The sequence below is a fragment of the Vipera berus genome, assembly GCF_964194415.1.
Source record: "Vipera berus genome assembly, chromosome: 8".
NCBI lineage: Eukaryota > Metazoa > Chordata > Lepidosauria > Squamata > Viperidae > Vipera > Vipera berus.
In genome coordinates, this window is record NC_138211.1 from 4,910,684 (window position 1) to 4,932,085 (window position 21,402).

The 21,402-nt window shown below is 44.1% G+C and overlaps 2 protein-coding genes across 5 annotated transcripts; one reads left to right on the forward strand and one right to left on the reverse strand.

Annotated features, from left to right (window-relative positions):
• Positions 1 to 136: 136 nt before the first annotated feature.
• On the forward strand, positions 137 to 5,736 carry THYN1 (thymocyte nuclear protein 1). The gene is made up of 8 exons (XM_081333939.1): positions 137 to 204; positions 1,141 to 1,215; positions 1,790 to 1,986; positions 2,698 to 2,766; positions 3,484 to 3,576; positions 4,274 to 4,369; positions 4,885 to 5,035; positions 5,542 to 5,736. Exons 2-8 carry the CDS (start codon positions 1,173 to 1,175, stop codon positions 5,571 to 5,573), a joined length of 681 nt encoding a protein of 226 aa, XP_081190065.1. The 5' UTR covers positions 137 to 204; positions 1,141 to 1,172; the 3' UTR covers positions 5,574 to 5,736.
• VPS26B (VPS26 retromer complex component B) lies at positions 2,046 to 21,343 on the reverse strand. Of its 4 annotated transcripts, none has more exons than XR_014027251.1 (7): positions 20,333 to 21,343; positions 16,623 to 16,779; positions 15,037 to 15,201; positions 14,335 to 14,510; positions 13,320 to 13,462; positions 12,000 to 12,570; positions 2,046 to 2,484 (listed from the first exon to the last, which is right to left on the reverse strand). XR_014027251.1 is itself a non-coding variant. In XM_081333938.1 (6 exons), the coding sequence occupies exons 1-6, from the start codon at positions 20,553 to 20,555 to the stop codon at positions 12,424 to 12,426; spliced, it is 1,011 nt and encodes a 336-aa protein (XP_081190064.1). In that variant the 5' UTR covers positions 20,556 to 21,343; the 3' UTR covers positions 9,571 to 12,423. The 4 variants fall into 4 exon arrangements, 1 of the variants encoding a protein (XP_081190064.1); XR_014027252.1 differs by lacking the exon at positions 2,046 to 2,484 and adding an exon at positions 9,571 to 11,547; XR_014027253.1 differs by lacking the exon at positions 2,046 to 2,484 and having other exon boundaries at positions 12,079 to 12,105; positions 12,338 to 12,570.
• Positions 21,344 to 21,402: the final 59 nt, after the last annotated feature.

Here is a 21,402-nt window from a genome sequence, read left to right on the forward strand (position 1 = left end):
CCCCGAAGACTACCAGTCCCGAAAGCACCCGCGGCGAGCGGCTTTGCTTTCCGATATCGGGCGGGTCTCCGGGCTTGCTGATTGGTTGAAAGGAAGGGGCTGGTCTTAAAGGCGCAGCCGCCGTTTTTGCGGGGAAGCCTCGCCCGTTTGCGACTCTGCAGCCGGGATCGGAAGGCGGGGCCGCTGAAAGGGAGAGCGGAGCAGGTCGGGACGCGTTTTCCTCCGGGCGGTCGTTTGTTTGCAGCATTTGCTTACACGGGAAGCCCCTTCCCGACTGTAGGCATGCAGCTTTGCCCCTTCCTTCCTTCCTTCCTTCCTTCCTTCCTTCCTTCCTTCCTTCCTTCCTTCCTTCCTTCCTTCCTTCCTTCCTTCCTTCCTTCCTTCCTTCCCCAGTGGAACAACCTGCCTCTAGAAGTTGAGAGTGCTCCATCTCTGGAGGTTTTTAAAGAAGAGATTGGACAACCATTTGTCTGAGATGGCCTCTAGAGTCTCTTACTTGGACAGGGGGCTGGACTAGAAGACCTCGAAGGTCCCTTCCAACTCTGTTTTCCTCCCTCCCTCCCTCTCTCTCTCCTTTCCTTCCTTCATAAGCCATGATTTCAGTGCTGTCATCTTTATGTAATTTTATTAAAACTTATGGACAACAATTGGAAAGTTTTAAGTATTGAAAAGAAAAAGGGGAAAGTGAGAATCCTATCGGTATTCATTGCCGTTTAGGATGTCAATATTACAAATGTAAGAACGTTTGACTCTTTATCCAAACTATAACATGAAACAGCAATTCATTTGAAGTGCTAGTTATACGATTAGGCTTGGCCTAATTGTTTAATATTAAGTTTCTCCATTGTATTGTTACTTACTGTAACACACAGTATATTTCTGGACTCTGCATATCGAATCTGTGGGCCTCCTGCAACCATGCAGGTCTGTTTTCATAGCCATGAGGAGTAGCAACATGAAAAGGAAATGAAACCTGAATTTTCACTACAAAATTAATTAAACTGGGTGCTCAGGGACCCACATTGGGTGTTTATTTATTTATTTATTTAAAACATTTATATAGCCACCCATCTTACACCAAACTGGGCAGCTGCCAATCAGGGAATGGTTCTGCTGATTCACAAATGAAATCTTTTTTAGAGGTGCCCCATCCACTCCTTGGCAGCAAAAGAATGCCTGCCCAGGGCAAGAAAAGAGGCCGGGCAGCCTTGACAGGTGAGTGGGATGTTTGCTGTTCAACCACTTTCTCTGGTTTAGTTTTTTAAGTGTGTGCCAATTTTACAATTTTGCAGTAAGATCTAACAGCTCAGCACTGTTTTTCTAATATTTCCAGTCATGTTTGCTGTTTGTTTCCCATGCAGAAGAGATGTGGCTGGTCCTTCATAGCTACCGCCTTTATTTACAGCAGACTCTGAACTGTGACAACTTTTAATATCTGTGGACTTCAATTCCCAGAATTGGCTTGGGAATTCTGGGAGTCGAAGTCCACAGATCTTAAAAGTTACTAAAATTAAGAAATGCTGATTTAGAGTAGCTGCAAAATTCACACGCATTTCACAACAAAGCAGCCTAACCAATTATAAGTACATCTTAACCGATATCAAGTGAAAAACACGCATTTCAACATGCCCCACCAGAAATCTTGACAAAAGATGGGAGATATACTTCCAAAAAATATGTGGTAGCTTTCCAGACTTTGCTTCTTTGTGCTTGCTTCATTTAATGATCCACTTTCCCCGACTTCATAAAATCTAATCAGCATTCCGTGTTCTGGTTTTGTCATCTTAAGCTACCAAACAGCCCAAATTGGCTAAAACGGAGATCCAGAAGAAGAAGGGATCTAAACTAATCAGTTCTGGATTGAGGAAGACTGGGACAAGCTTAAAAAAAGATGCTGGAATTGAGGAGAAAAGTAAGACAGTTTATACTCACTGGCTTATGAAATCTGAACCGGAGAGCAGGTTGGAAAAAGGAGTCGATGTGAAGGTGGGCAGGCTGTTTTCTATTAATTGCATGAGTTGGTAGAGATTGAGATCTTGAAACAGCAAAAGGGAAACCTAACTATCTGAATTCTAGATAGGCTCTAGAAATGCAAAAGGTGACAATCATTTCCTGGAGATCAGCGGTTCTTAAGAGAGCAGAAATTAAGTCCCATTAGTTGCTTTAATCTGAATCCCACGTTAACAGAAACAAAATAGTCCCTTAAATCAACATACATTAAACCTTCATTCTTAACACTTATTAGCAACTATAAATAACAAAACAGAAAAGGGTCCTTCGAGGTCTTCTAGTCCCACCGCCTTTTCCAAGCAGAAGACCCTATTTCATTCTAGACAGATGGCTCTCCATTCTCTTCTGTTGGAGCACCCACAACTTCTGGAGGCAAGCTGTTCCACTGACTAATTGTTCTCGCTGTCAGAAAATTTCTCCTTAGTTCTAGGTTGCTTCTCTCGATTAGTTTTTATCCATTGCTTCTTGTCCTGCCTTAAACATAATACATTATTATTTACAACTAACTTACATTACATTGAAAGATTGTTGTCCAAGGTGTTTATAAATATCTTAAGGTTTATTCATTTTTTTATTCCACCTTGTCTTCGATACATAATGTTCAATTTAAAATATTTAATATTTTACGGAAGAAAAGAGCAGTTATAGCATGTTGAGTAATGTGATGTTTACTGTTTCATTCACCAGTTTGGCATTGAAGATTTAAAAGCTCAGCCTAATCAAACAACTTGTTGGGATGGAGTCAGGAATTATCAGGTAAAACTGTTGTAGAATATATTGGACAGTTTTTGTTAAAACTTATAAAATGGGAAAACCGAGTTCAGGTTTAATAGCTTTGATTATCTCCCATTCATTCGAGACTGTCCCAGCCGGCTTCTGACAAGCAAATTCATTGGGAAAAGCCAGATTCGCTTAACAACAGCATGAGTCGCTTAGCGACCAAAGCAGAAAAGGTCATAAAATTGGGTATGCTCAGCAATAAATGTTCAAGTCGAGGACTTCCTATAAGAAAAATATCTTGAATGGGATAGATTTGAAATCAACCAGTTTCTGGATAATTTGCTTATGGATTGAAGTCTGTTAAGAGAGCAGACAAGATCTGCTTTTAGTACTCCATGAATTTCCACTTCTTGCGGTTTACTTCTGAGTAAGCCATAATTAGTTAAGTTTGGGCCAAGGTAAAGCCAGACCAATTTACAATGATATGCCAATCCAGCCATTTGTTGTTTACTGAACAAACTGTGATTACCTTAAAACATGGCTTAGTGGGATGTGGGAAAGCAACCTGGTTTGCTAAGTCCAAATTCATTATGGTTACTCTTTATAATTGCATCTTTTGCTAATGCTGTATCCTCACTTCTAAAACTGGAGCAATATACTGGAGGCTGCAGTGGGGCTTATATAAAAGCGTATAAGCTGCGGATTGTTTCCTGCACACACAAAAGTCGGAAATTCACTCTTCTCCTTCGGCAGGCAAGGAATTTCCTGCGGGATATGAAAGCTGGACAAGAAGCTTTTTTCTACCACAGTAATTGCAAGGACCCTGGGATTGCAGGTATCATCAAGGTGAGCGCCGAGTTTGAAACACGCCACCATTCTGGAAAAGCATCACCACCAACAGGCTGAAGATTGGCTTGACGTGCAAAAAGGAAAACTGAATGTTGCTCTGTAATGTGTGAATTGGGGATGGGCCTTGTAGGTTTTATTCATTTATTTATATTTCCTATTTCTTCACCGCCCATCTTCCTCAGAAGGGGCTCTGGGCACTGTACAATACAGGTAGTCCTTGAGTTACCACCGTCCATTTGGCGACCAATCAAAGTTACAATGGTACTGGGGAAAAACTGACTTATGACCGTTTTTTTTCCACTTACGACCATTGCAGCATCCCCATAGTCATGTGATCAAAGTTCAGACACCTGTCAGCTGACTCACATTTATGAGGGTGGCAGTGATCCCCGTTTGCAACCTTCTGGCAAGCAAAGTCAGTAGAGAAACCAGATTCTCCTAACCACCACGTTACTAATTTAACAGGTGGAGTGATTCACTTCATCACTGTGGTAAGAAAGGTCATAAAATGGGGCAAAACTCACTTAACGACTGCCCCGCTTAGCAACAGAAATTCCGTCGAGGACTTACCTGTATAATCAATCAAATTAATGTTAAGATCAGAATGTTTGATTTTGAGGCGATGCCTGTTTGGGATGAAGGCCGTTTTCTGCTCTAGGACTCTTATAAGGTCCTCTCCTCCTTTCCTTCTCAGATTGTTAAAGAGGCTTACCCTGATCACACCCAGTTTGAAAAAAGTAACCCGCATTACGACGCTTCCAGCACAAAGGAAGACCCCAGATGGTCCATGGTAAGGTGGATTTCATCAGGGACTGTGGTTTGCCACAGTTCTCCCCTAATTCAATCTCACCGGTGCCTGGTAATCAGTTTCCTGTTCCCAGCGACATGAAAAATATATTGATCCCTTTATTAATTTGTATCCCAGTTTCAAGCAGTTTTTTTCAGAACTCTTTAGTCAGGGTGGGATTCAAATATGGGAACAACTGGTTCTCTGCGTGGATGCTGCTTCCGGAATTCCATTCTGGGCTACAAACTGGCCAAAACCAGGGACATTTACAGTTCATTATTTGCAGCAGTCTTTCTCAACGGTGGCCATTTTAAGGTTTGTGGACTTCAACTCCCCATGCTGGCTGGGGAATTCTGGGAGTTGAAGTCCACACATCTTAAAAGCCACCGACATTGATAAAAAACACTTCTTTACAAAATAGTTTTCAGTTGAGGAACCGACTCTTGGAACGCATCACTTCTGGTGAGCAATGGCGCCAGTTCCTCAATCCCACCGATGTCCTTCCCTTTCGCTTGTAGGTCGATGTCCAGTTTGTGCGAATGACCCAGCGGTTCCTCCCTCTGGCTGAACTCAAGGCCCATCACCAAGCCCACCGGAAGTCCGGTGGCCCTCTGGAAGAGATGGCTCTGTTCACAAGACCGAGGTTGTCCATTCAACCCGTCAGTGATGGTAAGGACGTGAGAGAACCAGAGTCTTCCTGATTAACTCTGGTTTGCATATATTTAGTCCTTGAGTTATGACCATTTGCTCAGGAACTATTGGAAATTATGGCACCGGTCCTTGAAGTTCTGACGGTTGCAGGATTCTAGTAGTTGCATGAACAAAGTTCAAGGGGTTGGCAAGCAGCTCGCACTTACAACTGGTTTTTATGTTTATTTGATTTCTATGGCCATCCAATTTGACCAAGTGACTCCGGTTCTTACCCGGGACTCCCTCCACTTCCCACTTAACAACCTACATGACTTGGGTTCACGTCGGCAATCAGATCAGCCCGGATTGCTGTCGCTAAGCAATGCGATCCCGTGACTTTGGGCTTTATAACCGGATTGCTCAGCAATGGCAATCTTGATCTTGAGGACTGTTTGTAAAGCTAAGCCATAAATTAGGGGTTATGAAAAGCTCCATAGGAAAACAGAGCAGAGCACCCCGACTGACTTTTCTCTTTTCTTTTCAAGAGGAATTTGAATTCATTTTGAGCCTGGACTAAGAGACCAAAAAAAAAAAAAAAAAAAGCATCACGAGAACTGATTTTAAAACGACTTCCTTGCAAAACCACACGGAGAGCAAAGAGTGCGAGCATTTACTGTTCAATTTCTACTCATTCCTTTTTGATTGTAGTGCAACCTTTTCTAAATAAATGTTTTTAGTGATTCTTTTTAAAATTTTCAAGGGAGGGAAAATGACATTTCTTCAGGCCTCGAATTAGCTTGCTCTTAAAAGACCAATTTAATAATTAGCTCATTTGTATTTGCTAAAAATCAAAAGGCCGTAATTATCTGTCTTCCCACTAACTGCAAGTTTTCCAATGAAGCTCCATTAGGCTATGTGCCGAAAATAATCCCAAATTCACATAAAATAGGAAGTGCTAATATTGCACAACACCCGTATACAGAAATGCGAACCAATTCTAAGGCCGAATAAAGTCATTATAAAGTGATGTAGAAACGGGAATACAGGTCTGGAAAACAAAGCAACAAGAATAGATTTGTGGATTGTGAGCAATTCTATTTGCACATAGTGATGACTTGTGGACTTTGAGTCTTTAAAATGCAAAAGCTGTCTGTCCCTTTAACAAAGTAAGACAAGTATGAATTCTCCTGGTAAGCATGGAGGAAATCTCAGAGAATCGTCTGAGCATAATTTTTATTTATTTATTTATTTTAATTCCATTTATATCCCGCCCTTCTCCGAAGACTCAGGGCGGCTTACAAGCTTAGCAGTAGCCTCTCCTTCTTCCAATAAAATAAGCAGAATGCCTCTCCTTCTTCCAATAAAATTCTGCACTCGAGGCCAGTTTGGTCTAGTGGTTAAGCCACTAGATTAGAAAATGGGAGACGGTGAGTTCTAGTCCTGCCTTAAGCATGAAAGTGGCTGGATGACTTTGAGCCAATCACCAGGAGATGGTGAGCTCAAGTTTCTCCATAGGGTTGAAAGCCAGCCTTGGTGACTTTGGGCTAATCACCAGGGAACTGTGACTTCTAGTCCCACAGTAGGCATGAAAGCCGGCTGGGTGACTTTCAGCCAATCACTAGGAAATAGTAAGTTCTAGTTCCACCTCAGGCATGAAAGTTGCCAGAATGAGTTTGGTCCCGTCCCTCTCAGCCCAAGCCATCTCACAGTGTTGTTGTTGTGAAGAGGAAGGTCTATGTTGGATCTGTTCTCGGTCTGGAGTTATTTGTAAAAATAATACAGGCGGGATAACAAAGAAATACATTGCTGCAAGGCAGATGCCATAGTTTCTCTCTACAGGCAAGTTTGAAAGACAACCTCAGCAGAGTTGGGGGAAAAAGTTACACCATCTCCTGACTTTTCAAAGGCGAGAACAGCCCCCCACCTTTTAATTGGAGCCAAAAGAAAAACTTCCCATCCTTTTAAAATTACAAACATTTAAAAGACAATGGATTAAGAAACAGGTAAACAATGTACAAGCTTAAAATTTACATGTTGCACAGCTTACCTGTAGACCCCCTTTTTGCTCCCGCCCCCAGATTTTTTTTCCCCCCTGATCATTATGGACTCCCATCATTTCTTCTACAACTTTTTATTTCTGTACTGCCCCAAGCCAGAGACAAACTAGAGGACTTTTTTCCCATGCTGGAATTGATGTGAAATAAATACAGGTAGTCCGTAACTTACAACCATTTGTTTAGTCACTGTTCAAAGTTACAATGGCAGTGAAAAGGTGGCTTATCTCTGGTTTTCACACTTAATGGTTGCAGCGTCCCCCTGGCCATGCGATCAAAATTCGGGCACTTGGCAACTGGTTTGTATTTACAACTGTTGTAGCATCCTCAGGGTCACGTGCTCATCCTTTGTCATCTTCCCAGTCAGCTTCTGGCAAGCCAATGGGAGAAGCTAGATTTGCTTAACTGCATGATTTACAGAATAACTGCAGCTATTCACTCGAGAACTGTGGCAAAAAGGTCATTAAATGGGGCAAATCTGACTTAACTGCCCTGCTTAGCAATGGAAATTTTGCACTCAGTTATGGTCATAAGTTGAGGTCTGCCAACATCACTTAGTAGAAACAAGAGTTTGATAATCACCGGAAGTGGAGGGATAGAGCAGTTTTCTGCCTGCTAAACGTGCTGGATTTTCAGATTTCTACCTGGTCTGCCACTAAGGCTACTGGGAGTTGTGGTCCAGTACATCTGCAGGACACAACATTGGAGAACTGTTCTCCCATCACCAGTGGTGGGATTCAAATATGGGAACAACCGGTTCTCTGCGCGGATGCCGCTTCCGGATGTCTGTTCTGGGCCCGGGCAACAAAAAATTAGCTACCGGTTCTGCCGAAGTGGTGTGAACCGGCTGAATCCCACCACTGTCCATCACAACCAGATTGGGCAACAGGATATTTTTCATAATTAGAAATTCTCCAACTCTAGTTTAGTTTCCTGGGCCTGTCTGGAGGGATGAATTGAAAAGACCTTTCATACTGTATGTCACTACTGATTCCTGGATCTTATCCGTGGAAATAGCACACCTTGAAGTAACTTGATTACTTCATCGAGGAAGGAAGATGCTATTCAAGAACCTGGATTTCTCTCCCCGTCCCGGTTTCTTCCACTTTTGATGTTCTGTGCGGAATGTGCCTACATCTCCATTTCCCAGTCCCAGATGACCAATTTAGCAGCTGACTTTCACTTTCAAAAGCTTTCCAGTTCTCTCTCCCATGGCTGTAAGAGTAGGTTTACTCCCTCGGCAGCTTCAAAATAATATTTATCTGGGAGCCAAACTGTCTCAGAGAACTAAAGTACGAAGTATAAATGGTCCTTTCAAAGTCCAGTGTAGTTTTATAACGGCCTATCGCCTTCAAGGTTGTCATTGAGCTGTTTTGGAAAACTTTTAAAACTACATTTACAAGTGAATGCCTCTGTAATCCTGATAAACGAGCTGAAAGCAGACTTAAGGTGACCGCCTGGTTTTGACAACAGGTGATTTTCTTTTGAACGGCAAAGAGCACATTGAAAGTCTCCAAGTGGCAAAGTTCTCTGAGAAAATTATGGGATAGTTTTGTCGTCATCCTGGCTTGGAAATGGTGCTCCAACCGAACAAGGAACTCAGAAAGAACAGGAAAAGTTTCATGTTTTCCATGAAGTTCTCCAGAAAAGGGGCGGTACCAGTCAAAAAACCTTCCATCTTCATCCTTCTTCTTGAGGAAATCTTAGAAGGGCGTGAAGTATCCTCAAAGGAGGCATGTACAGAGGTACTCCTGACTTACAACAGTACAGTGACCATTCAAAGTTACAATGAAAAAAGTGACTTGTGAGCATTTTTTCACCCAACCATTGTTAGCACCCTCATGGTCCCATGATCAAAATCCAGACATTTGGCAACTGACTCATACTTATGACGGTTGCAGCGTTCCCCTTTTGTGACCTTCTGACAAGCTAAGTCAATGGGGAAGCCAGATTCCCTTAACAACCGTGCTACTGTCTTAACAATGACAGTGATTCATTTAACAGCTGTGGCCAGAAAGGTGGTAAAATGGGGCAAAAAACTCACTTAACTGTCTTTCTTAGCCCCAGAAAGTTTGGGCTTCGGTTGTGGTCGTAAGCCAAGGACTATTTGTACAAATACAGAGAGACATAGCAGACAAAAGTTCTTCGTTTTCCATAACTGAGTGACTTCTCGGATGGAGTCAAACATCACACCAAGGATGCACCATCTTTTGTAAAGGATGGATGTGTGTGTGTGTGTGTGTGTGTGTCCATTCTACAAAAAGTAAGTGGGTGCCAGCACAAAGGCTGGTGGGACCAGAATAAAAATATATACACATTTTTAAATAGAATACAATTCAGTTATATACAGTTACTAAGTTCATTCCCCAAATAATGTATAATATTCCCTCTTCTTCCCATCTCAGTTGAGTGACTTTTGAAAGCATCCTGGATGCCCAAAGTTTCAAGAATTCCATATGTCCGTTTGGCCTTCAATGGGCACTACTGCACTAAACCATGGTTTCGTAACCAAAGTTTAATTAGGCTATAATGTTTCAATTCACACCTAATGCTAATCCATAAGATTTACAAGGCACCAGGGCCAGATTCACACAGTGCTCTAAGTCATATTGTGATTGGCTTGATGTCAGCTCACCTCAGAGCACCCAAATTTCTCATTTTTCTTCCCAATGGAGTCACTTTTCTGGCCAAGAGAGGAAAAACCCCACTTACATGCCCCTGGAAATTTTCCATGGTCAAATTGCTACTTCTGAAATCTGAACAGGGTATGACTGACAAACTTTAGATGCTGACATCCATGACGGCTAGAAACCTGACTTTATTGCAAAGCAAAAAGTGAGACTGTTGTATTGTTCCATGTTTTCGTAGACACTTCTGTGAAAAGTGATCAGGAGTAAGATTGGTCCAGAATTCTTAAAACAATTAGCTACTTACCTTTCGGTTACTTATTCAATTTATATGTAGATCGTATACTACAAGTAGTTTATAAATAGTATAGCAAGTAGAAGTGTAATTTCTTTTCTAGAGGAAGAATTTCACAAGTCCAATTCTCATCCAGTAGGGCAGAATCAGGCAACCATCTTAGACACAAACATTTTAAAAACAAAAGGCTGAAGTCAGTTTATCAGCAGCCTTAACACAGTTCCATTTGTTTCCTTCCCCCAAATTGGCGGGAAAACTGCTCCTTTGCTGCTGAACTCTGCTGGTGCAAACACCAAGAATTGAAGCCTCAGAAAGTCCCCACACAATCCACCCCGATTTAAGAGCACGCATAATGTAAAATAATAAAAAAAATATATGAGGACAATCCTAAAAGTGCTGAAGTCCACAAATGGACCAAGACAGTACTGACCATGCTGCTAAATGAGACAGAAACAGGGAGGGAACATGGGATTGTCCTCACACACTTGTGAGAATATTTGCAAACTGTAATCCATGATTTTCAATCCACCTTCAGGTCAGAAAGTGCTTGCTAATCACAAAATGGAGCCAGGGAATAAGAATCCGACAAGACTGGCCACAACTGTCCTTAATTTGTCTGAAATGGCATAGGATTTCCTGCTTCAGCAGGGGGTCGGTCTAGAAGACCTCTGAGGTTCCCTTCCAACTCTGTTATTCTCTTCTGTTGTGATTAATTCCTTTTGAAAAGGAAAAAAAATCCAAGAAAATTCAGCTTGCACTATATACTAAGAGGCACTCAGCTCATTCCATACGCTGACATCTTCGGGTAAAGTTGAAAATTTGCTTTCTCTGCACAGAACAGTGGAAGATCTCTCTTGCAGGCATTGAATTTCCATCTTTCCAGCCTGAAGGAACTTAGAAAGCAACGTAAAGTCTTGGAGCCAGGCAGGAAGAAGGAGAACGATCACCAGTCTGGCCACATTGCTAAGTTAGGTGGCTGGTGGCCCGTTGCTCACAGAAGACAATTGAGTCCATGATCCACTCTTTTAGCTATTTTCCTCCAAAATCAGGTTTTCTGACAAGACCAGCTGGATGGTCCCAGCAGAGACACACCGTCCAAGCAGGAAACAAATTCAGCAGAGTATATCAGGCAGAGAAGCAACAGAGGAACTCCTCTGAGGGTAGGAGATCCTTCCATTTTCTCCTCGCACTCGAGCACAGACGAGTCCAAAGAGTGAGAAGCAACCAAATTCTTGGGAATCGGGAGAAAGGAAGTAAATTTGACAGAGCTTAAAACGGGTGGGGAACAATGGCCCTTTTATGACTTGTGGACTTCAACTCCCAGAATTCCTGAGCTAGCCGTGCTGGCCCAGGAATTCTGGGAGTTGAAGTCCACAAGTCATGAAGGGGCTATCGTTCCCCATCTCTGGCTTAAAAGGACAACTTTGACAGAAGCAAGGAGCGTGTGTTTTAATCAACTTCACAATTTTAAGCAAAAATGTTTGGATTTCCTGCTTTGCTCCCTCTCTCTGCAAAGATCAGCCTAGGGGGAAGCTGCTGGGAAGAACTTGTTTTCACCCAATACTGCTCACAAACCTGAAAAAAATTAAGATAAGACGTTTGCCAAGTGTGTGTCAGGATCAACCAGGAGTTTCCCCACTGTCTCCCAGAATGATTCAGGCGTTTCCATCGCTTTCTTTTCGGATGTAGTGGTTTGTCCATCACGATGCTCAATCCTCAAATTATTTGTCTCATTTAGAAGGTGCTTTCAGAACACAGACTCATGCAGAAACCACAGGGCTATCCTTCCTAAAGTTAGGGCCTTCTTTTCAAGGGATAAAACTTTTAGAGATAAAATCTTTAGGAGCAAAGTATGCTCGGTCTCTTCCAAAAAATAAAATACAAAGAAATTTCTCGGCATCTGGTACAAGCTGTGATGACGTCATGCACAACATGACCCCAGTGTGCAAAGGCCAGGAATTAAGTAACCTGCTTCATTTGGGTAACAACATAAGAACGGGAGATGCTTTGTACACACACATACACACCCTGTGGCTGGTCGTGCGTCTTAAGTCATCGGACGTCTGGGGAGCACAGATGATTGCTAAATACGTGGTTGAACTCCTCTGACGGCAGTCACGCTGAAGCACACAGCTTCCAATAGAGAGAAAACGGGGCACTCTTAAAAAAAAATATTTTTCCTCAGTCCTCTTCCCATACAACATCCCAAAATCCCATCTGTCCTGCCCCTTTAAGCTCATCCACAAATACTGAACATAGAGAAAAACAGCCATATTCCCTTTATGTGCGCCAACCCCCTTCCCCGTCCTGTTAAGCTGCTAGTCCTCAAGGTGAAAGACGAAACACACACAGACAGAAAGACAACCTGACAGATAATTTTGCATTTGCAAGTTTCTGGTGGAAGAGGCGTTCTCGATGCTCCTTCCCCGTCCACTGTTCCTTTGAGGGCCCTCACTGCCGTCCGTTGTTCTCCGAAGCCTGGCTGGGGGTCCTGCTCTCCGTCTGGGACGACGTGCCTTCGAAGCGCTGTGCAGCGATGGCGGCCTGGTGGGACATGCTTTTCCTCACAATGTCCCCCTTGCGCCACAACACCACCTCCTGAGCCCCAGAAGAGAAAAAGAGAGGACAGCTTCAAACGTGCTGCACCAGCTAATCAAGAAGAGGAAGCTTAGGGTCTAACCAATGCTCAAGGACTACATCTCCCATCGTTCTCGATCTCGGCTGTTCTGAAAAGTCTGGGCAGGGGCAGCCATGTACACCAGAGACCTTGCTCTGCATTAAACAGGGATACACTGGATAGTAAATGCATGGATACCCTTAAACGCCAGCAGGAAATTAACTCCATAAGAAGGCTAACACCATTTTGGTAAAGAATCTGGCCAGCCTGATTGTGCTGGACTTCTCAGTATTAAGGTAAAGCTAAAGGTAAAGGTAAAGGTTCCCCCGCACATGTGCGCTAGTCGTTTCCAACTCTAGGGGCCGGTGCTCATCTCCGTTTCAAAGCCAAAGAGCCAGCGCTTGTCCAAGGACGTCTCCGTGGTCATGTGGCCGGCATGACTAGACGCCAAAGGCACACGGAACGCTGTTACCTTCCCACCGGAGTGGTCCCTATTTTTCTACTTGCATTTTTACGTGCTTTCGAACTGCTAGGTTGGCAGAAGCTGGGACGAGTAACAGGCGCTCACTCTCTTACGCGGCACTCGGGATTCGACCCGCCAAACTGCCAACCTTCTGATCGACAAGCTCAGCGTCCTAACCCACTGAGCCACCGCGTCCCTTACTATTAAGGTAGTCCAGGATTTCACTCCTGCCCAAATCCCCCTCCCCAAATAATTTGGCTTTCTCACCTGCTGTTTAAAATAACGCCGTTCCTCCTCATCAATTAGCACCAGATTGAGGTAATAGCGCACCGAGAACTTCTTATTGATGTCCCTCATGGTGGGCGTCAGTTCATATCCAGCCAGGAAGAGCCGAATCGGGATGGACTCTCCTGCAAAGGAAATGAGAGGCAGTTAGCCGACCGAGTTATTATTATGATGTTTTTATCCTTCTTTTATCAATTTGAGGGGTCCTTGTGCTCTCTGGGTTTTGTTGTTTTCTTGCAGGCGTTTCATTACTAAACCAGGTAACAACATCAGTGCTAGGAGACGATGGGAATTTGCACTCTGCTTATAAAGCCCACTCACCCCTAGCACTGATTATGTTACCTAGTTTGGTAATGAAACGTCTGCAACAAAACAACCAAACTCGGAGAGCGCCAAGGACTTTTCAAGCCTGAGTTACAAATATTCTCCTTCATATATTTACACACACACACAAGATAATCTGGTCAATATCCGAATAAAAATACACACATACACAAAAAAGCCCAATTATTTTTATTATTCATTTATTATTTAACTTTAGTATTCATTACTGTTTTATTTATTGGTTTCATTATCATTTTATTATTCAATGTTGCTATTTTATTTTTATTGGCTTCATTTTGATTTTTGTTATTATTTTTTAAGCAGGCAACTTTGTTGAGGGGTTTCGGTGGTAATAGCGAGACATCGAAGTGTAACGTTTTCAAATATATTTTTAGCTTATTTGTGCATCGCTGTACTTTTATCCTTACAGTTATTTTAGATTTTACCTGTTTAGATATTATATTATATACAATATTTTTAATATATATATATATATGTCCAGGCGGCGCAGATACCTAATATCCCCGCCTCCTATAAGTTTGGAGTATGCCACAAAGAAATCATTAGGATGGACGGAAGTGAAGGAAAGGGGAGTGGCTTTCTCTGTCCCCGCCCACCCACCAGCCACAACGCCCTGGAAATGTCCCCCATGGAAAAGGGTCTTCCACCTCACCTCTCACAGGAGCCCCGTCCATAATCTCATATTTTGCAATGGTGTCATTTTCATGGTAGACGTTGGGCCCTGTTCCAGTGGTTTCTCTCTTAATGATGTCGATCTCCATGTGTTTGATCTTGATCCGGACAAGGAGGAAGTAGATTTTCCCTACGATCACATCTTTTAAGTGGTACCTGGAAGAGATGGTAGATCAACAAGAGAATGAGGCCGGTGGATCAGAATAACCTGTTCTCTTCGACAGATCTTATTTGAATTTGTAGTTGTGGATCTGCTTCATCCTTCCCTGCAGGAGTTGAAAGCTGGAGGTCCTCTTCCAACTTCTCCCCGCCACAAAAGGCACACTGGACTGAACAAGAACGACTGGATCAGAAAGAGACCCCATCTTGTTGTGCTTTTTTTTCCAGGAGGCAACTGGACTTTCTTGTGTTTCTTTTGAAGACGTTTCGCTTCTCATCCAAGAAGCTTCTTCAGCTCTGACTGGAGGGTGGGGAGTGGAAGGATTTATATTGCTTGCAGACGCTCTCTTCTTTGTGGCAGCCCCTTAGATATTGGAAGAGGCTAGCTATCATGTCATCCCTAGTCGTTCTTTTTGTTAACCTAAGCATACCCAATTTTTGCAACTGTTCTTCACATGTTCCTTGGCTACATCACCAGCCACAAGACTCACACATCTAAGAAGTGCAGGACAAGCCAACTTACTTGGATTTATTGTACTCAAACTCAATGTGCAGGCAATCTTCAATCCCCACCTCCATCTTAATGGAGGAGTTGAGCTCCGGATACGTGCTAAGTGTGTGCACCACAATGTCCATCTCTTTCACCACGTCATTCAATCTGCGGCTCACAGTGGCCCGGAGGAAGTACCTATGGAAGGGGAAAAGGTGGATTAAGATGCTTCTAAGCAGATGATACTGTTGTGATTCAGGGTCAGCCTGTGGGTCCGGCAGCCGGGTCGGATGACTCGGATGACTCAGACGAGGGGGAGGAGGAGGGTGTTGAAGACGAACTTGCTGATGATGGCTTGGAGGCTTCGCAGAGCCCCCAGCCAGGGCCCTCTTACTTGGTGGAGACTCAGCTGCGCGAGCCCGACAGTGCGGATGATGATGACCCACAGCTGGCCCTATTCAAGGACGCCCGACGCAGGAGGCAGTCAAGCAGGAACAAGCAGAGAAAGGCTGTGGGACTTCTCGGAAGGAGGCACAGGGAGGCCACGCCCTGAACTCTAATAAAGGGAGTGTTTGGGGAAGGGCTGGTTGCTGAAAGCAACCGCTCCGTTTGAGGATCAAAGTTCCGGTATCTTGTTTCATGTTCTGTTGTTTGTTTGTGTATTAAACTTGGCAGACGTTTTCCAGCCTCAGACGCTTTCCAGCCTCTGCCGTTTGTACAGGGGTTGCCTTTCTGCAAGGCCGGTAGCAGGCTGGTACAGAACAGATACCACTCTAATGGCAGAAAGTGAAGAAGAACTAAAGAGCCTCTTGTTGCGGGTGAAGAAGGAGAGTGCAAAACTTGGGTTGAAACTTAACATTAAGAAAACCAAGATCATGGCATCTGGCCCTCTCAATTCTTGGCAAATAGATGGGGAAGAAATGGAGGTAGTGACAGATTTTGTTTTCCTGGGCTCCAAGATCACTGCAGATGGGGACTGTAGCCAAGAAATTAAAAGACGCTTGCTCCTCGGGAGGAAAGCCATGGCAAATCTAGACAGCACACTGAAAAGCAGAGACATCACCCTGTCAACAAAAGTGCGTATAGTCAAGGCTATGGTCTTCCCAGTTGCAATGTATGGCAGTGAAAGTTGGACCATAAGAAAGGCTGAGCGCCAGAGAATGGAGGCCTTTGAACTCTGGTGCTGGAGAAGACTCCTGCGAGTTCCTTGGACTGCAAGACGATCAAACCGGTCAGTCCTAGAGGAGATCAACCCTGACTGCTCTTTAGAAGGCCAGATCCTGAAGCTAAAACTCAAATACTTTGGCCACCTAATGAGAAGGAAGGACTCACTGGAGAAGAGCCTAATGCTGGGAAAGATTGAGGGCAATAGAAGAAGGGGACGACAGAGAATGAGGTGGCTGGATGGAGTCACTGAAGCAGTAGGCGTGAGCTTAAATGGACTCCAGAAGATGGTAGAGGACAGGAAGGCCTGGAGGAACATTGTCCATAGGGTCGCGATGGGTCGGACACGACTTCGCAGCTAACAACAACAACAACAAGCAGGTTTATCTCTGGCGGGGGGGGGGGGGGGGAGGAAGACTTGACTAGAGAAGCCCACTTGGGGGAATGGAACTCACCTGAGCTTCACATTCTGCCCAGTGTAGGATTCGTACGGTTTCTCCACGTGAGTGAATTCGAAGTCAAAAGTTTGGGACTGGGTAAATTCACCAGGGCGGGCCAAATCTTTCACCAGAGACACAAATTCATGATGGTTTCCTCGGTCGTAGTATAATTCTAGGAGGGATATACTCAGTTAAAAAAGATACTTCCATGTTAAATAAAATTAAAACAGCAATAGCAATAACACTTAAGACTTATTATATACTGCTTCATAGTGCGCTTTACAACCCACTCTAAGTGATTTACAGAGTCAGCATATTATCCCCAAACAAACTTGGTCCTCATTTTACTGATGGAAGGCTGAATCAACTTTGAGCTGGTCAGAACGAACTCCTGACAGTGAGCAGTGAGTTAGCCGGCAATACTGCATTCTAACTACTGCACCATCACTGCACTGATGCCACACTGATATCACCATGACATCTCGCCCCTTTTGAGAAAGTCTGGGGTGGGAAAAAGAAAACCCAGAATATTTTGAAGAAAACTTTCCATTAAGCTATTCTGTTGTGCTGATGTTTTTCCAAGGTTTAGTTCTGGGCAACATCACCAAAAATCAGTTACTAGTGCAAGGAACAAACTACAAATTAGGTCACGCAAATGGATGCAATTCTGAAATGGCCTACTGAGCCACACACACACACACAAAAAGGCGTTTTGATTTGTCGCCAACTGAACTGTCGTATCTTAAATTACACAGCATTTTAATGAAGCAAGCTTTACGTAAAAGGTTGCTTGCCGATTTAAATCAAGCCTGGTGCAGTTCATTGATCTGAGCAGCTCAGAGTTGCTGGTTACTGTTAAAATAAAAAAAAAAGAATCACTATTCTTCCCATCTATCTTGATCGACCTGAATCATATCAGAATTCTTTCCTATCACCTTTCTTTTTTAATTAGGTCTGAGAGGATTTGAATCCTGGACCTTGAAAACACATGCTCTATTGCTCAGCTAGGACTTCCCCCCCCACCTACCCCCCAAAATATCCATCATCTAAGCCAGGGGTCTCCAAACTTGGCAACTTTAAGATCTGTGGACTTCAACTTCCAGAATCCCTCAACCAGCTGGCTAGGGAATTCTGGGAGTTGAAGTCCACAGGTCTTAAATTTGCCAAGTTTAGAGATCCCTGATCTAGGCCATTGACAGTTATTTCCTGTTGCCGAGTTAAGATACTTTGATATTCTATCAGGGAAGAGTGAAATAGAATCAAACAGGGATCCTGGTGCATTCAAGTTCTCACATTAAACAAACGAAGAAAATTTACTGGGAAAAGTTCAGCAAATTTGCACTCAGGGTATGTGTGACATTCAAAATTGCCAGCTGACCTTTTCAAGATAATTAATAGCAACTTGGGTAAGCAGATCCAAGATTAAAAAAAAGTGTGGCACACGCTGATGAGCTACGAAATGAATACAGGTAATCCTCACGTAGTGATGGTAATTGGGATCACCAGAATTTCTGTCACTAGATGATAACATTTATAAACTGCAATGTCGCTGCATCGTTTAGTGATTACAATCCTGGCTGTCATACCCAATGCAGTCCCCTTTGCAATCGTTAAGCAAGGATCACAGGTTGTTAAGTGGGGACTTCATATGACCATGACTTGCAACTTCCCGCAGGCTTCCCACAAAGTCAGTGGGGAAAACGGCAGGAAGTTGCAAGTCCCAGGTGGCTTTTAAATCCATTCTCCTGAAAGGGTTTCCCCCCTTGGAAATTGGCACAGGACACTGCAACTCATCACAAATGCAAGCCAATTGCCAAGAGCTCAAAATGCAACATGGCTGCATTTAGGGTGATGCAACAGTCATAATTTGGGGATGGGTCATAACTAACAGTTGCTAAGTGATTGATCAAGAGAGAACTCCATGTACTTCAATAGCAATTTTTCCCCTGAACGCTAATCCAGAAAGCAATTCCCCCTATTAAGTGACTAACCTTAAGCATCAAAACCCACTGCGCAGGTAATCCTTGTATAAAATTATACCACAGAAATCATTGAATCCTACCCTTAAATTCAGCCCAAAAGCTTTTTCTTTACCTTAAATCTCTCTCTCTCTAATGAGCAATGAGCAGTTTCTATCATTCCATGAATATAAAATAAAAACTTGCCCAAAGTTTTCTTGATATTTGACATTTTCGAACCATCCCTCTCCTTTAGAGATGAGTTTAGAAGGTTTACATTCTTCCTCAATTTAACGGTACAACTCAACAATGTCTCAAATTATCATAGAGTGAGGAAAAAAAACCCGGTGGTTTAGCCTAAGCATTATCTCAAAAAGCAATTTCCATTGTGAGATGACATTAAGATAACCACGAATCATAAAACCACACAGCTAAAACTTATACAAAACTTAGGACCATCAGTGCAATCATAAAAGCACTGAAATATGAAAACTCATCCACTTCTTAAAAGTTCAATTTAGACCTGAAGCAAGTCTAATATAATCCAATAGAAAAGCATTTATTTTACCTAAAATAAATTACTCAGAAAGCAATCATCACTCTAATAGAGTTAAGATTGCCACCAGTGACCATAAAAACTCACCATAAGGTTAATTCAATCCCCATTGCTAAATTGAACCAGTCTACAAGGAAGGCAAACTCTAAACCTGACTTGACTCTAAGGTAGGAATATCCAACCTGGGTCACTTTTGAACTTCAATGCCCAGAATTCTCCAGCCAGCATGGCTAGCTGGGGAATTCTGGGAGTTGAAATTCACAAGACCCCTGCTCTAAGACAAAAGATTTTTCTGGCAAAGTACCTAAGCAAGCTACCCTTTCTCTAGTGAGAATAAAAAACTGCCTGTCATCATAAAAATATGTTCCAAACCTCAAATTCTCTTTAAATCCCAAAGACAAAGTAGATTTTCCATCCTAAAGTTATCTACCTTTCTGTGTCTGTCAAAACCTTTACCAAGTTTTAAGTGATGTCCTTTGATAGTATGCCAAAAGACACCAAAAACTGGCCTCAGAAATGTCATCCTGGTTGTTTTACAGGTAAATGCTCATTTAGTGGCCACAATTAGGACCCACAACTTGGTCATCAAGCAAAGCCATCAAGCAAAACTGCATCTGGGTTCACGACCTGAACTCAGCTTTCTTTTGCTCCACAGACCTTGCTTTACCTTGGCAGTGAAGTTACCTTTTTTCATCACAGTTGTTACGGATGAACAGTCACTAAACCGGTCAGTTGCTACCTGTAGTCGCTTTTTTCTGCTGATTACTGCCATCTCTGATAAGTAAGGGTGTAGGTCTATCCATATGTTGCTTATAATGTTTAAACTTGTGTTGTGTGTGTGTACACTTTGAAAGCAAGCAACTAACTTTCATTTTTAATGTGTGCCATTGTGCCCACAGTAAAAATAATTTTTTATTTTATTTTTTATTTTAATTCCATTTATATCCTGCCCTTCTCCGAAGACTCAGGGCGGCTTACAAGCTTAGCAGTAGCCTTCATTCTATGTATATGCCTGCTTCTTAGGGCTTTCACACACCCCCAAGCGACATTATTACAAAGTCAGCTTAATAATAATAATAATAATAATAATAATAATAATAATAATAATAATAATAATGATGATGATGATGATGATGATGATGGTTATCTATCTATCTATTCCTGTCCCTTCTTGGGTCACTGTCAACCAGCCAGCACTAACCCATACTTACCGATCTGGCCAATGAATTCCACCTTGATGCCCTGGTGTTCCAGGCGTTTGTTGGGCTGCTTGAGGGTTAAGATGACCCTCCCGGACACGGTTTCGCCGTCATAAAAAAGGAAGTATTTCTCCTTCTTGCCCTCCTCCGTCTTATGTTCCGCCCGGCGCCGGCTCTCGGCATCGCTCAGGACCAGTTCCAATTCGGCGCTCTGTCCGAACCCAAAGAAGCTCATCTCCGCACCGGGGTGGAGGGCGAGGGCACCACCTCCAAGAGCTCCAACAGGCTCCCTCCACTCCCCAAGCTAGGGAAAGCCTTGCACCAGCCCGCCCCCCGTCCCCCTGCCCAAGCCTGCGAAGAGGCTCAGCCGCCCCGCCCGGAGGCCAACCTGGCTTTGCTGGACCGCAGCGCAGCTCAAGCCAGGAGCCGAGAGGTGGGGATGCAGGCTGAGGCTGCCGGGGACGGAGAGCTTATTACGGCCGGGAAAGGCTCAAGGCGAGAGCGGGGGGCCCGCCGGCGCCTTCAGCCAAGGCAGAGCCGGACGTAAGGCAGCCTTCCCGGAGGAGAAGGGGAGCCCGAGCCGCGATGCCAGCAGCTGCAACGGAGCGGCAGGCGCCGGGGGCCAAGGCCGGGCGGGTGGGCTGGCGAGGGGAGGCGCCGCTTGCAGCCGGAGAAGGAGGTGCAGCGCTGCAACCCGGGGCGTCCGGGAGAAGCCTGCACGGAGGCATGCAAAAAAAAAAAAAGGGAAGCAGCCTGGGAGGAAGCAGGATCCCGGCCCCCTGGCTCTTGAGTCGCCTTGCAAAGATGCTGCTGGAAGAGGATGCTTTGCACGGCGGGGAAGGGGGGGGGATTGCACGGGGGCGTTGCTCCTGGCGGCGGCGGTTGCAGGAAGGCCCAAGCAGCGGGGGTCAAATGCAACGCGGCGCCTCTTCCCAGCACCCGGGCCGGCTTCCTTCCGAGCGATGACAGCAGCCCAGCCGCCCGCCCGCCTCCTCCTCCGCCTGGGCTGCGCCGGCTGCAAGGCTGGCCGAGCTCGCGCCGAGTCCCGGACCGAGGAATAGGGCACCGCGCATGCGCCGCCC

Coding starts and splice junctions, on each gene's coding strand:
- THYN1 (XM_081333939.1), top strand. CDS start 1,173: ATGCCTGCCCAGGGCAAGAAAAGAGGCCGGGCAGCCTTGACAG. Junction 2,767..3,483: donor ATGGAGTCAGGAATTATCAG/GTAAAACTGTTG, acceptor CTCCTTCGGCAG/GCAAGGAATTTCCTGCGGGA. Junction 3,577..4,273: donor GGATTGCAGGTATCATCAAG/GTGAGCGCCGAG, acceptor TTTCCTTCTCAG/ATTGTTAAAGAGGCTTACCC.
- VPS26B (XM_081333938.1), bottom strand. CDS start 20,555: ATGAGCTTCTTTGGGTTCGGACAGAGCGCCGAATTGGAACTGGTCCTG. Junction 16,780..20,332: donor GGAATTCATTGGCCAGATCG/GTAAGTATGGGT, acceptor TATCCCTCCTAG/AATTATACTACGACCGAGGA. Junction 13,463..14,334: donor GGACGGGGCTCCTGTGAGAG/GTGAGGTGGAAG, acceptor TTTCCTTTGCAG/GAGAGTCCATCCCGATTCGG.